We start from the raw sequence: 16,185 nt of genomic DNA on the forward strand, positions 1-16,185 counted from the left end.
GAAATAGTAAATGGCAAGCTGTTTAGTAAATTTATGGGGGAAAAATGCTTTTTAGATGAGGAAAAAAACTATGCAGTTTTTATTCATTACTAAACATTAACAGATGTATTAGCATCTCCAAATGAAGAGTTGTGATCTATAAAGTACTCAAGCACCTAGTTTATAATACTGTAGGAAAAATATACATTTATGTTTTCATGTGGCCACTGAGTTGGACTTTGCTTCATGGATTTATTCATATTAGCCAAAACTGCTCTTTTTGGTGGGATTCCCCTAGGCCCGTGGTCGGCGAACTGCGGCTCGCGAGCCACATGCAGCTCTTTGGCCCCTTGAGTGTGGCTCTTCCACAAAATACCACGGCCTGGGCGAGTCTATTTTAAAGAAGTGGTATTAGAAGAAGATTAATTTTAAAAAATTTAGCTCTCAAAAGAAATTTCAATCGTCGTACTGTTGATATTTGGCTCTGTTGACTAATGAGTTTGCCAACCACTGCCTACGCTTAGGGTTGTAGGGCTATAAATACCTTGGTATAAACTATTTTGCTTATTTAAAAAGAAAGAAATTAGTCATATACAGGTGTCTACATGCTGAATGAGTGTTATTGTTTTTTCAAGAGGAATTATTTTTCACTTTTTGCTTCAAAAGGAAAGAATGCCTTTGGGGATAGTGTTTTTATTTGGAGTTGCATAAAATTTAATAGCCATGTTTAAATGTTCATTAAAATCATGCCCTTGGATATCCTAACATTTATAGTCTATCTTGGAAATAGTATATTTAAGCAAACTATATTAAAGTATGATTTAATATGTAAAACTAAACATTTTTAAACATAATCCAAATATCTAGGAATTGATCAAAATAGAACAATAAAAAAGCACATAAAAGATAAATAATAAAATTCATTGAATAGCTTATGGTGAATAATTGAATTGATATATGTTGCAGAATATTTAAGGAGACTTTAATCAAGTAAAAAAAATAGGTAACAAAATATGATCAAGATTTGTATTTAATGTATACACATAATTGAAATATATTTTTATAGAAAAAGCAATGGAAATATGTGCACTAAAATAATACTGATGATTTTAGTTAAGTATTGTAAATTTTAAATGTTTTTATAAGACATTCCTGTAATTGGGAGAAAACATAAAACTGATTTTAAAATGAACTAGAAGTTATGAAATTTATAAAATGTCTAAATAAATATAAAAGTACAAAGATGCTTGAGCATATCATGGCAGCATTGATAAAAATGAGAAAATAGAAATGGACCTTACTCTATGACCAGAAGCATAATCTATGATTAGATTCTGGCTGATTACCTAATCAGATCATCCCTCATCAAACTAGGAGTTGTCATAGTGTATTTTTATAGATATTTCTCCAAAAGTACATTTTCATTTATTTTTTTATGTTTTTTAATTAATTTCAGGGAGAGGGGGAGAGGAATAGAAACATCAATGATGAGAGAAAATCATTGATCTGCTGCCTCCTGCACCCCCCTACTGGGGATTGAGCCCACAATCCAGGCATGTGCCCTGAGCAGTAACCAAACCGTTACCTCCTAGTTCCTGGTTAGATGCTCAACCACTGAGCAACACAGGTTGGGCAAGGGATGCATTTTTATAGCATGAAGAACATGTAACAGGATTTATGAAATAGAAGAGAGAATTTAAATCATAAGGCAGACTGTCATAAAATGATCAAGAATTGGGAAATGAGATGTTTTATTTGGGCCACTATTGCTCTTTTTTTCTCATAACAATGTATGAGAAACTGATGAGAATGCCTAAGCAGATTAAATGATACTGCTTTTGCAGTTGAGAAAATTGAGCTAAAATATAATTAACTTTCAGCAAAAGATTAATATATTCCAATCATTTTAAGCAGGGATATTTGTTTTATGGGTATACATTTATATCTATTAAAATACCTTCATTGTTAATATTAAAACACCTGATTGTTAATCACTTTAAACTGTTGCTTCAAGAAGTTGTTTTAAGACATGATTTGCTAATCCAATGCTTCTTAGGAATGCTTCTATCACAGTTCATTAGAACTGAATACATTATTTTTTATATTAGAGGTATATCAATGATATTGCTCCCTAGTTAAAAAATCATACCTGAACACATTTCAATACATTGCATTGATTGCATATTAATGATAAATATAAATCATTTTAGGGAATAGTTATACCCTGTAATGTTTTTCTGCAGCATCTGTTATAGTCACTTGCTTCCTGCTGGTGATTAATAAATGTAAACTGATTCATTGGCCCAACTCTTTTTCTAATTAAGCACTTATGGAATCCTGTGGCCAGTGTTTCATTTTCTAATAATTATGGTAATATGATTGAATAATAGTTTTCTAAATTGTGGTGGTTTTTAAGAATAATTCACTAATATGATTCAGATCACTTATATTTTTCCCCCTGAAATTGCTTTTAGAATCATTGTGAATAGTGGAAAAGATAGGAAAATTCCCTTGTCTTAAATGATAGCCTCCTTTTTACCAGAATTTTCCTCGAAGAAATTACTTTGGTAATACAATGCCATTAAGATTGGAGTTTCCGCTGAAACCGGTTTGGCTCAGTGGATAGAGCGTCGGGGTCCCGGGTTTGATTCCTGTCAAGGGCATGTACCTTAGTTGCGGGCACATCCCCAGTGGGGGGTGTGCAGGAGGCAGCTGATCGATGTTTCTCTCTCATCGATGTTTCTAGCTCTCTATCCCTCTCCCTTCCCCTCTGTAAAATATCAATAAAATATTAAAAAAAAGATTGCAGTTTCCCCCCAAGTTAATTTATGAATTGAATGTAATTCAAATAAAAATGAAAAATTGTGTCTGTATATGTGTATATGAAAACCTGAAAAACTGATGTTAAGTTCATCTGCTTTGTCTATGTCATCTATCCTTTATAAATTAAAAAAAAAACATAGACTTCCATTTTAGGAAGCTTTATTGTAAGAGAAAGAAGTAGGAACACTGGCAGTGCTGTTAAGGTGTGATTCATTATTTTCCGGGCAGATGTTTATCAGCCTTTTGTCTGAGTCAGTATCATCCTAGTTATTATGGAACCACAACATGCAATATCACTGTGGCTCTGGATCTGGCCAGTATTTTGGCTTATAATGATTGACAGCCTTATCTAATTTTTATCTTGCACAGATAATTAGATTTCATCATTACAGCCCCAAATACAATATGGAACCCATGATGATTCAATTACCATTTTGTGTTTTTTTTTCAGTTGATAATGTTGACTATTTAGCTGGAGACTCAAGTCAAATCCATCTCTCAAATGGTCCACTTAGACCTGCAGAAATCAACCCTTACAGAATGAGTTTTATCCTGATGGGACTTGTCCATCATTACAGATAATCTCATAATTGGTACCTTAAACATAAAATATAAAATGTTTTTTTGCCAGAAAAGATGAGGATAAAGAAAAATTGTAGAAGAAACTGTGAGTTAGGTGCTGTCTGGCAAGCTTGAGACTATGTTATCCTGTTAGGCCATCTCCTGGGCAGTACATCATTTTCAATTACATTCAAACTGAGCAGTTGTCAATTATATCACATCAACTAGCTGTAGCAACTGGGAAGAAGTTAGTACACATTTTTACACCCTTAAATAATTATGATAAGTAATATTTTGAACAGTGTGAACCGTAGGATTTATTGACAAAAATCATTCATTTGCCAAATTACAAGGGAATGCAAAATCTTCAGTATTAAAGAATTATGTAAAATCCAGTTAGAGGAGATTTGATTTAGATAAATGCCAGTTGTTAAAATGAGAAAAGCAAGAACAAAAGAGAATTTTCTTTTTCAAAAAAAGAGGAGAATGAAGGAAGACTGTTTAAGAAGTTAAATGAGAGAAAGTTGACTAGTTAAGTTAAATGAGATACAGTGAAATTAGATAAAGGCCTGCCTTTGGACGATGATGCAAATGAAAGGTCACCCTCTGTAGCAATGTGAGTTTCTCTGTTTATTAAAGTTGCCACATCGCTAAAGGTGACAATTCTGTAATAAACCTTTAATGAAAAAGAGTGCAGGTGAACTAACTGGTTTATAGTAAAGTCAATAAAATGAAAATACCCTTTTGGATGACTGTGATCAGAAAGGAATAGAAAAGTGCTGGCTGGATAGTTCAGTTGGTTAGAGTGTTGTTCTGATATGCTAAGGTTTTGGATTCGATGCCTCCCTCATCAGGGCACATACAACAAGGAGCCAATGAATACATAAATAAGTGGAACATCAATCAATATTTCTCTTTCCCTCTCTCTAAAAATCAATATTTTTAAATGATGTGATTTGAAAAAAAAAAGAACACAAGCATTACTAATTAATACTATGAAAGAGCAACTCATGAAATACAGTTTAGAAAAAACGCTTTATAATTTTATAGCATGACAAATCAGAAATAACAAATTGCCACTTACTGCAATCAAATGGAGAAAGGTTTGCTTTATAAAACACCACCTGTCACTTTTGGCATTAAGGTGTCAAAAAAGCAAACTTATTCTAGGGAAGACTATGTTGCATTAGGGAAACAAAGAAAACAAGTCTAGACTGCAAGTTCAATTAGTGGAAGAAAGTGCTATATAAGTTTATGTAGAGCGCATTTTTGTTTTACATCCTAAGTAGATAAAAGTTTGAAGACAGTGCTTATTTAACTGACCATTATTAGTAAGAGAGGGAGAGGGTGTCACCATCAGCAAAGGACATGATAGAACACGTTGTTCATTCTTTTATTTTTTCTTAGTCACTTAAACCACGGCACAGGAACCTCACCCTGTTACCCTTAAAATAGGACCCAGCATTTCACCATATTTCTAAAGCTAACATCTAGATCTTCAAAGTAGTTGAATAAGTTTAGATTTTAGCTTTTTAAAAAAAAAATGAGAGATGAATTCACACTTCTCAATACTAAGCAAACTTAGATGTTTCCTTAGCTGTCTGCTAACACTGAGATCTTTGCTGCAGACAGATCAGCTTCTTTGCCTTATTTCTAGCCCTGAGACCTCAAGTCAAACAGCCTCTCCAGCTCTTTTTTTTTTTTTTTTTTTGGTCTTAGACCATTTAGTTTTAATGCCAGTTAGTCTCACTAGCATTGCACCTATCCAGCAGTTTGATGAACCCATCATCTGGAAAACAGCTGAGTCATTTTTATGTGTTACATCCACTCATCATAGTCCTCACACTACATGAGTGACCATAGTTCACTCATAGAAACCAGGTCTAGGAGGGGAGAAGAGGTTCTGCATCCGAAAATACCAAGATTTTTTCCACATTGCTCCTCATCCATCGATTTACAAAATCTTTTCTTAGTGCTTATTTAGTGCAAAACACTAAGTTAACAAATTAGAGACATAAACATAATTTTTTAAATGGACCATTTTCTCAAGGAGCTTATGCAAATTGATATAAGACATTTGGAATGAAATTAGGACAAGCAAGGTCTTACTAGAGCCTTAAGCAGGATTAAGCCAATTCCAATTAGATATCATTTAGGAGGTAATTATTTAAATTGACCTTTAAAGAAAAATAAAATATTGATAGATGGTAAGAGGAGTACCTAGGGGATAAAAAAAATTATTAAAGAATAAAGGAGTAACATTTAAAAAGGCATAGAGGTGGCAAATCACTACCCATGTACATGGAACTGCAAGTAATTCAGTATGTTTCAAATCCATGATGAAAGATTAAATGAAATGCATCTGAAAAATATAACATGGTTCAAGATTATGGAGGTCCTTGAATGATAAAATAACAGTTTTAGAACTCATTATATAAATAATGGGAGCCATTGGTGTTTACTTATCAGAGAAATGAAATCCTCTCATCCCACTTTTTAAAATTCCCATCCAACTGTTTTCTTTGTTTACAGCACCCTTCCACCAGAGTCCTTCAACTCCCCATGATTTTTGGTAAAGTTTATCTGTATGTTTGTTTGATTCGCTTCTTATGGAAAGTGTTTTACCTCTCCTGTTAAGCTTTATAGGACTAATTTTTCTCAGAATAAGCTTACACTTCTCCCATCTTCCTTGCTTGTGCTCAGATTATTTTAATGATTTTTGTATAATAAGCATCTTTTTTTTCTTTAAATCTACCCTCACCACTTGACTTGCTTTCAAGGAGAATTTATCATTGGTCTTTGATTCCTCAATATCTTTCCAGCATGTTATTTTCTAGATGCTTAAACAATTGTAGTTGACTGACTGATCAGAACTGTCTTGGTAAAAAAAAAAAAAAAAAAAAAAAATCATCTTCAGGGAAGACAAAATAAATAGAAAACAGAATAAAATTAAGGATAATAGCTACATGGTCACTGTAACAGGAGATTGTGAGAGGATAAAATAAGAAGGTAAAGAGGGAAATGAAAAGAAGACCACAGAAAGAGAAAGCTGATTTAGATGGGACAGAAATAGAAGGACTATTTGTGGACGAACCCAAATAATTTGGAGAAAATTCGCATTATAGTGGTTTGATTTTTGCCAAAGAAAAACATGCGTTCCCTTCGATGGGTTGTATTTAATATTTCTTTGGAGCATCCAATTCTTTAGATATCTAGAAGTCATAATCATTGCCCCTTAAAACAGAATGTGGGCTAATATTTCTTTTGTCTCTAATCTTAAAAATTATCTTTAAGCAAATTTGAGCTATAAAACCAGAGTCTATAACAGTGAGAAACATATCAACAGAGATAAATGTGCATCTCATCCTATTCCCTAGAAAGAAGCAATATCTAATATTTCCCACTAATCTTATGATTTGCGTTCAAAAGTTCAAGTTCTATTTAAATCTTATTCAGCTGATTCAAAATTAATTATATGGTATTTCTCTCTTGCTTTTCCACAGTATGCTGTCTGGCTAGTCCTCTGGGTTACGTGGAATGTGTTTGTTATCTGCTTCTATTTGGAGGCTGGGGACCTCTCAAAGGTAATTTGCCATCTGATTTGCCTGAGTCATCAATAATGTGTTACTAAGTCTCTTCCTAAGTAAGGCAGAGTCTCACCATGCTCTTGTCACTTAGATGCGCCTCAAATGAAGGTAAATTGAAAGGTATCCTCATCTATATCTCTGCATTTCTACCATCGAAGATATGCTTTAGCGTGTCACAAAATGTATTTTTATTTTTAAGCAAAACTAATGTGAAATATTAATTATTATAGTGACCATGCTGTAGACTTTTAAAACATTGACTGATGAGGGATTTCTGAAGCAGATAAAAATTTCTTTATAGATAAAATCTTGAAGATTAAGTCCCTTAGTTTGCTTATTGCTCTGTTAAAGATTTTCCTGATTGGGCCCAAATAGCAATGAAATAATTTGAACAATTAATGGGTTTTAATTGAGTACAATTGTTACCAGAGGTATATAATTTATTAGTTAGATTAAAAATTAAACACTTTATTCTAAAATAGTCTATGAAAGACTTATAATACTTTTTTCATTAGGTTTCTTTATTTTGCGCTGTTCTTAGGTATATGTATACTTGTTTATGAGCATGTGGGTTGACTTTATATTTCTAACACAAATGCCTTTACTATTGAAATGATGTAGTTTTTAAATCTCTAAAACCAGCATTCTTCTTCTTTTGGAATGCACTTAACACGAGGTAAGTCAAATGAGATAATCCATTCAAGGAGGTAGTGTATCTGGCTTGAGATGCTTGAGAGATTGCAAACCTGTATTTCTTAATATTAACTTTAAAAGACAGATGGTAAAATGTTCTTCTACCTATCCCTATTTAGAACAGAAAGACCCTGCAGAGACATTGACATTTTAAAACTCCAGAGATGATAACCTGCTTTAAAAGGTAAAATAACTGAGCTATAAAGTCACCAGGAATTACCTTTGCAGGGCTATATATTTTGAGGGTTGAGTGATGGGGTTAGTAGTAATACACATTTATAATCTACCATATAGGAGTTTTTCGAAGTGCTCTGAGCATTTGCAAGGATGCTTATCTGACTTGACAGAGGCATTTCTGTGATTCTAGTAGTGCATGGTCCTCCACATTCTGGGAAGCAGGTAGTCTTTTCCAAAGATGATGTGACCAATGAAAAGGGCTTGTTCGGCAGATAGCTCTTGGAAGGACATAGACAGGACTGCTGCTGTGTCCATGTCAGAAAAGCAATACGCACTTCACAAGGATTTGAATTCCTTACCCAATTTATACATCCCGCTGCTCCATAATCCACTTTATTCAAAGAAAGTCCACACTGGAATGACTCTTAATGATATTTTTAATTTTAAGTAATCACCTTAAAAATTGGCAGGCATTTATTCAGGCATATTAGCTGTGTAAAACAATCGAGCAGACCAGTTTGTTTAATATACTAGTAAAAGGAAAGAGGGGGAGAAATAGAGAGATTTGAGCCAAGCAGGCTGCACAGATATTCTCTAATGTGTTCACTGCTCCATGTGATAACTGCAGGCGCCAAATAAAGCTTGTGATCTTCATGACCTTGGACATGGGCATAGAAACCACAGCAAGGGTACATCCTGAAACATTACAGTTCAAGACAGTTGCAACCCAAATGACTAAGAATTCTTCTAATGCACACAGGCAGGTAATGACTATCCCTTGGCAGTGCAGCAGTTAATAACATTTCTTTTCATCTTATAAACCATGCTAGGCTCTGCAGAGCACATGAAAATTTAATATTTTTAACAAATAATCTAAAAGAAAACCATAAAGGGCAAAGTTATAATAGTTACCTGCACCAGGCTTTTCCTCCCCTTCCTCCTCAAAGGTTTTGAGAAAGGAGTATGTGTGCCATTTAATTCTTTAGCTTCTGTAACTGCCTCACATCCTTCAAGTAATGCAGTGACAGGAGGAAGCAATGGTGATTGAAAAATGTACAGATATATGAAAACTCAAAATGGGACTCCTGAAACTGCTGACAATGCTTAGATTACAGAATATAAACAATCTTTACTCAATCCACCAAAAAATAAAATAGTTTGACCATACAAATGAGACTGTTCGTTTGTGACTGAGGGAGAAATACTGGGAATTTGAATCAGGGAGGAAATTCTATGGTCTTATATATGTGAAAGAAGTGTGTTTATTTTGATAAAATACTTTGTAAATCATGATTCCTTCACACAATGAATATTGGCAAGGATGTTAAAGCAATCTTTAGTTATCTACTAGAGTTTAGAATGTTGTGTGGTCATTTTGCATATGTCTTTTCTATTTGTATTTCTTTCTAAACTATTTTCCTTTTACTAATGAGCAAAACAGATTAGAGTCATTAACCAACCCAGTGTGTACATTCAGTAATGGAATGGCTTAATTACAAAAATATGGTACACAAGACTGACCTGTTTGATCTTCAGTTTTTTTTGTACCCATAGTTGTATTGCAAATATATTTCCTTCACTGGAAAATCTGTGTAAATCAAAAATTATTCTTAAAATATTAATGGATAAATTTTAATTAGTATCCCCATAGCATTTAATTGATCTAATAGATAAATCTGTTCAAAATAATAATAGCAACAATGTATCACATTATCCATGCTTATGTGTGTGTGTATATACATATATATGCTTACACGTGTGTGTATATACATGTGTATATATACATATATGCACATACATATAAACATACATACATGTATATGCATATATATACTTGTGCATGCTTATATATAACTAAAATATTGTAAATAACAGCAATGGCACAAGGGATTAAAGGGAGAAATTAGAATTATTTTGTTAATATAGGAAACACACTGCACATGAAGTAATTAGTACTCATTGAAAATGAACTTGGATTACTTATAAATGTTAATTGCAAACTTTAGGGAAACCACTAAAATTTTTTCTTTTAATTGAATATATTGTGGTGACATTGATTAATAAAATTATATACGTTTCAGATGTACAATTTTATAATACATCACCTGTATATTGCATTGTGTGTTCACCATTCAAATTCAAGTCTCCTTCCATCACCATTTATCCCCTTTATCCCCTCCTCTATCTCCCCTCAGCCCCTTTCCCTCTGGTAATCACCATAATGTGGCCTATGTCTATGAATTTTGTTTTGTTCATTTATTGTTTTTGCTCAATCCCTTCACCTTTTTCACCCAGCCCCCAATGGCGCTCTCCCCCCGCCCCTGACAGCTATCATTCTGTTCTCTTTATCTATGAGTCTGTTTCTATTTTGTTTATTAGTTTCTTTTGTTCATTAGATTCCACATATAAGTGAAATCATACGGTACTTGTCTTTCTCTGACTGGCTTATTTCACTTAGCATAATACTCTCCAGGTCTATCAAATGCTGTTGCAAAAGTTAAGATTTCCTTTTTCTCTACTGCTGAGTAGTATTCCAATGTGTATATGTACCAGTTGTTTGTTTGGTTTTTTTAATCTACTAATCTACTTATGGGCACTTAGTCAAAGTTAGTATTTCTGATGTGGACTTTGAGAGTCTCTTTTGGAAGTCAAAATATTAAGCACTAAACATTTCTTTCTTTTGCCTTCCTACTAAAGCAGTGGAAGGAGACTTGTCACTGACTCACTAGGGAAAGGTGTCACTGACTCACTAGGGAAAGTTTGCAAAATATAAGTATGAAAAAATAAAAGTACAGAGATTAATATTCTAAGACAGTATGCTGCTGAAAATAAAAATAAAGCAGATATAAACATGGTCTAAGCAATTGCTAGCCTCATTTGTATCTAAATCCCAGTTTACAGGGATCATTGTAGAACAGGAAATATTATTCTATGCCCCAAATTTAAACACTATATTTTTGTAACTTTATTGTTACAGAGCTATGTAAAAATATAAGAATATGTTTGAATTAAGAACCCCATAGCTTTACATTTAGTATAATTTAACTGTTAAAAAATTGAAAATTTACAATTTTTTAAAAAATCTTGGAATATTTGATCCACATTAAATGATCTTGTGTGAAGTAGGTCCTTAGATGTTGCAATAGCTGCAGAACTTACTTGGGAATTACGTCCGATTCAGCATGTCCCCAAGCTCCTAGTGTGCTCTCAGTCAGGGATAACCTTCTCAAAATCACCCCCTTCCTGTGACCCACCACCCTAACACGACCCCTGGAGCTTGTTTTAGAGCTAAATTGGAATTGGCAGTTGCCAAATTAGCTTTGGAGGGCAAAATGTCAGTTTCTCTGTCTGTGGATTCACTCAGGGACCATTGATGCTTTGATGAACTATGGGAAATACAAAAATACAATCCAAGGAATATTAAATAGTGAAATAAATCCATTCCATTTTTTTTCTGCTTCTAGAATCTAGGCTTATTTAGGCAGAAAGAACAAATAAGTGACTATTTTCCATGCCTTTTATATTATAAAAGAACAACTCTAATTCTGTGCTGTACTTAAAATTTACATTGAAAATACAGTTGCACTTGGGATTAGTAGTTCAGTATACCATAGGTAACCAGGGAACAATGTTCAGTAAATACTGGTATTAGATGTAAAGCAGTGCAAAGAAAATGAAACCATGTAACTATCTTTCCTGATTGAGAATTATATGGAGCAATTTTGAAATATTTAAAGTGATTTACATACCAACATTGCACTTAAGGTGTTACTTTGCCTCCTCCTCTTTAAAGATTTATTTTTGATGTTTTATAAAGCAAAATGTGTATTCAGCCTGATGCAACCAGCAAAGCAGCTTACAAGGTTAAAAGGAAAAAGATGACTCATTAATAAACAGCTATTTAGAGAATTATAATTAGTTTTTTTCCCTTCATTAGCGCATGTAGCCTGCTAGAGGAATGAGTCTAATGGCAATTGCAGGACTCCAGGGTCGCACACTCATAGGTAGAATAATATAGAAAACCGAAGTAATTAAGTGGTTTTTCAAAAAAATGTCATCCTTTTTTCTAGTGTAAAAACGAGGCATTTTGCAGGGAACTAGCTGCATTGACACCACGGGGACACTGTCCCTTTCCCACTCTGACAGAACAATCCCTAGTGACAGATCCTCCAATCTTATTTGAATTGCAAGTGAGAATGAGTTTAGTGATCTCAATTAGTCCCGAGGGGGGGACTAATATCACACAATTGGGCACACTCTGCAATTGCTTCCGAAGAGATCTGTCGCTCGCCAGACACTTGGAAGGGCTGTGACCCTCCTGGGGGTACATCTGATACACTGGCTTCATCAGGCGGCCTGCACAACGGATCGACTCCGGCTTTTGCACTCTGATTTTACGAGCACTGAAATTAATCCATTAAGCATTTCGTATACCCAGACCCCCCACTACTTACTTTTTAACGCATTTATATAGTAAGTTAACTGTGGCATCATGTTGTGCAGCATAATGAGTTCAATTCTTCTTGTCTCTTTGCTTCCTGTTTCCTTCTTCTCAATGGAAAAAAAAAACAAAACAAAACACAACACAAAAAACAATCAAGATAGCTTAAGTTTAATATTGCCAAATAGCCAAATAATTAGTGCTGCCAGATATTTTTCTCTTTAAAGTTTCCACAGAAAATTTAAAGCCACAAGCACAGTTTTGAGAACAAAGGCAACAGAATATTATCTAATAGAAATAATGGATGTGACTGTACAGTGCACAAACCATAAAAAATTAATTGGTTATAAAATAATGAGAAAAGAGTATTTCACTGCAGTCTTCTAACGTGGGAAAGGTGGGCCCTCAGGCTGTGACTAATGCCAACATTTATTACGAAGGCAAGTTGTAGCACCTTTATGGGTTTCTTATAGAAAAGTGGAAAAAAAATTAAACCACAATGTAAATGTGATTTTAAGGGTTATAACATTTCCCAGGTTTCGATCACTTTCTTTGTGATAAGCATGTTATTTTCTGAATAATTCCATTCTCTTGAGTATTTCATAAGAACAAAATCTCTCTAAGGGGCACAAGTGACATGATCTCATTTGGAAAACGTTATGGAAGAGTCAAACTGAAATGCAAATGAGATACAAACCCTAGTATTTTCCTTGACAACTGTGGAATTACTAAATCTGAAGACATATGAAGATTGAAAAAGGAGGTGAATAAAATAATTGCATATTCAGAGAAAAGGAGACACCAGTATGGTTTGGATGATAAATTTAATGGCACAACAAAAAAGCTCTTGTAACAAATTAAAGTAAATAATCATACAAACTATTATTGATGGAAGAAATATGGCTTCAGAATTACATATTCTGACAGGATACTTTTAATCTAAATCATTACTTGACCATGTTTGGGGCCAAAGTTCAAGTTCTATTTCCCCCAGAATGTGTTAAAGGCAAAATCAACATGAAAAGACGGCATTTGGAGTAGCACATACCGCGTGCTGTCTGTGACATCTATCCCCCTCCGATCTCCAGCGTCTGTTCGATCTGTTTATTTTCCCGGAAGCTGTCCACTGGCTTGAGAAGGTGCCTTTCCCAGAGAGAGCAGAGCCAGCCTTTCAAACGCGATAGAATTGCTGTCCTCAGGATTTTTAATGATTTTTGTTTGCTTGCTTATCTTAATTGATAAAGTGCCTTATAAGAGAGAAACTCAAGTTTACTTTAAGCTGAAATGTTCTCTTTAGGAGTTCATACTTACATATCTGGGTAAATGGAAAAAAAATGTTAACATGAATTTTAAAAAATCACCATGTGTGATGACTTTATATTGATTTGTGTGTGTGTGTGTTTTCACTGTATAACCTTTGTTTATATATATATGTATCTCAATCACTGGCAAATACCATCATAATTATTCTAATTATTGGTCAGTTTTTCTCTATGTCTTATTAATATAATTTGCCAAAAAAAAACTAAATAATAGATCATTGTTTAAAATATTTGAACATTATAGGTTAATTTTCAAGTTGTAATTAACTTAAAATAATGTAAAACAACTCCTAATTTTCTTCAGCTTTCTGAAAAACACATGGAGTTTGGCCATTAATTTAAGACGGGTAAGAATAATATGATCTATTAATAAAATTCTACTTATAAAATACTAGAGGCCCAGTGAATGAAATTCGTGCACGGGGAGGGGGTGTCCCTCAGCCAAGCCTGCACACTCTCCAATCTGGGACCCCTTGGGATTAGGCCTAAATGGGTAGTCGGGCATCCCTCTCAAAATCCAGGACTGCTGGCCTCCCGCTTGCCTGCCTCTGCCTGATTGCCCCTAACCGCTTCTGCCTGCCAGCCTGATCACCCCCTAACCACTCCCCTGCCAGCCTGATTGATGCCTAACTGCTCCCCAGCTGGCCCGATCGCCCCTAACTGCCCTCCCCTGCTGACCTGGTCACCCTGAACTGCCCTCCCCTGCCAGTCTGGTAGCCCCTAACTGTCCTCCCCTGCAGGCCTGGCCCCACCAACTGCCTTCCCCAGCAGGCCTGGTCCCCCCCACAACCAACCTCCCCTGCAGGCCTAACTGGCCTCCCTGCTGGCCTGATCGCCCACAACTGCCCTCCCCTGCAGACCTGGTCTCCCCCAACTGTCCTCCTCCGCCAGCCCGGTCACCCCTAACTGCCCTTCCTGTGTCCAGATAGCCCTCTACTGCCCTCCCCTTCAGGCCTGCCCCCCCCTACTGCCCTCCCCTGCAGGCCTGGGTCCCCCCCCCCAACTGTCCTCCACTGCAGGCCTGGTCCCCCCGCAACTGCCCATAACTGCCCTCCCATGCAGGCCATCTTGTGGTGGCCATCTTGTCCATATGGGGGCACCCATCTTTGACCACATGGGGCCGGCCATCTTGTATCTTGGAGTGACAGTCAATTTGCATGTTACTCTTTTATTAGATTGGATTGCCATGACTATTGTGAAAATATTCCATAGGGGAGGCAAGAGTAGTAAGAGGAAACGTAGTTTGCATATTTTCACGTCCACGTTATAGATGCTTTTGGCTCAGATTGAGGAGAAAGCAGGGGAGACAGTAAAAGTTATGCCATTCAAGATCATATCTAGTTAAATTCTCAATACTGGGTGAGGTTATGGCAACAGGATGCAGGGTGTAGGAATAGAATAATCAGAGTTGACTTCTAGGCTTGTAGCCCTAAGCCATTAAGAGAATTAGGTGTTTTCATTTATTGAGCTGGAGGCAGACAGGACAGATTTCGGAAAGGAGGAAGAATATGTGTGCAGAACCAGTTGCTCTGTTTGACCTCATTCTAGCTGAGCTGCCCATTAGACATCCCAAGCAGGGTTGTCAAGGAAACAAAAGTATACGTGAATCCTGCATGTAAAAGAGGTTTTGAATGGGAAACGTAAATTTGAGTCATCAGTATATAAATGGAAGTGAAAGGCACACACAAAATAAGCTCTCTTAGGGTAGACACATAGAGAAAGGAGACAGTTAAGGACAGTGCTTTGGGATCTAAGACTTTATTACTCAGGAAGAGGAGGCCCCAGTGAAGGAAACTAGGCAGAGTGGACGGGAAAGGAGGAAGAAAGGAAGATGAGTGTCCCAGCACTCAGGTTAGAACAAAACAAATAAGATGGAGGGATGATAAATTGTGACAAGAATGAGGATTGAAAACAATACCAAATACGGCAACGTGGGCGTTATTGCCGACTTTGAAAAAAGTAATTTCAATAGAGAAATAATAAAGTTTTATTAAATGAGCTGAGATGAGAAAATTGAGAGTGAATAAAGTCAGCTTCTTCAAGGACTGTTGCTGTAAGAAGCAGAGAAATGGGAGAGCCTTAAGACAGTCTAGGGAGGTTTGTGTGCTTTTATATGTTTTTGTTAAATGCAGATACTGGAGCACATGTTTATGCTGAGAAGGAAATCTAGTGAGAGGAAGAAACTGATGGAGCAGTAGCAAAGTTCTTGAATAGCTGAGAGGAGATGGGATTTAGGACTGAACAGCGATGGGGCATCGATAACATGAAGAAAATGCAGAGCCCATGAGTGTAGATGCAGGTCAATTGGTGGATGCAGTAGTGAGACAATAAAGACATTCTCCTGTAATTGCTTCACTGTGCTTCAGTAGAATCAGGGGCAAGAATCATCAATTTAAGTGATAAAGGGATAAGGAGTCAGGGTTTTGAGAAACAGGGGAAATTGTGTGTGAATGGAGTGAATCACGAGATTCAACTTAACATTGATTTTTCTAAATAATAATGATAAACAGGTGCTGAGCCACCAACATGGTTGCCAAGTGTTACTTCTGAACTCTGAAACTCAGGGATAGTGTAAGCCAACACAGCCATTTGCCTACAACTG

General features: G+C 35.7%; 1 protein-coding gene across 3 annotated transcripts in view; it reads left to right on the forward strand.

Moving 5' to 3' along the window:
- NKAIN2 (sodium/potassium transporting ATPase interacting 2) overlaps positions 1-16,185 on the forward strand; it is a gene marked incomplete at its 3' end in the record, with an annotated part of 821,309 nt that overhangs the window by 452,487 nt on the left and 352,637 nt on the right. For all 3 annotated transcript variants that reach the window (XM_080663586.1, XM_080663588.1, XM_080663587.1), the window contains one exon: positions 6,867-6,947. In XM_080663586.1, coding sequence (XP_080519712.1) covers positions 6,867-6,947 — 81 coding nt within the window. The remainder of the gene's footprint in view (positions 1-6,866; positions 6,948-16,185) is intronic.

The sequence above is a fragment of the Plecotus auritus genome (assembly GCF_963455305.1).
Source record: "Plecotus auritus genome assembly, chromosome: 4".
Taxonomy (NCBI): domain Eukaryota; kingdom Metazoa; phylum Chordata; class Mammalia; order Chiroptera; family Vespertilionidae; genus Plecotus; species Plecotus auritus.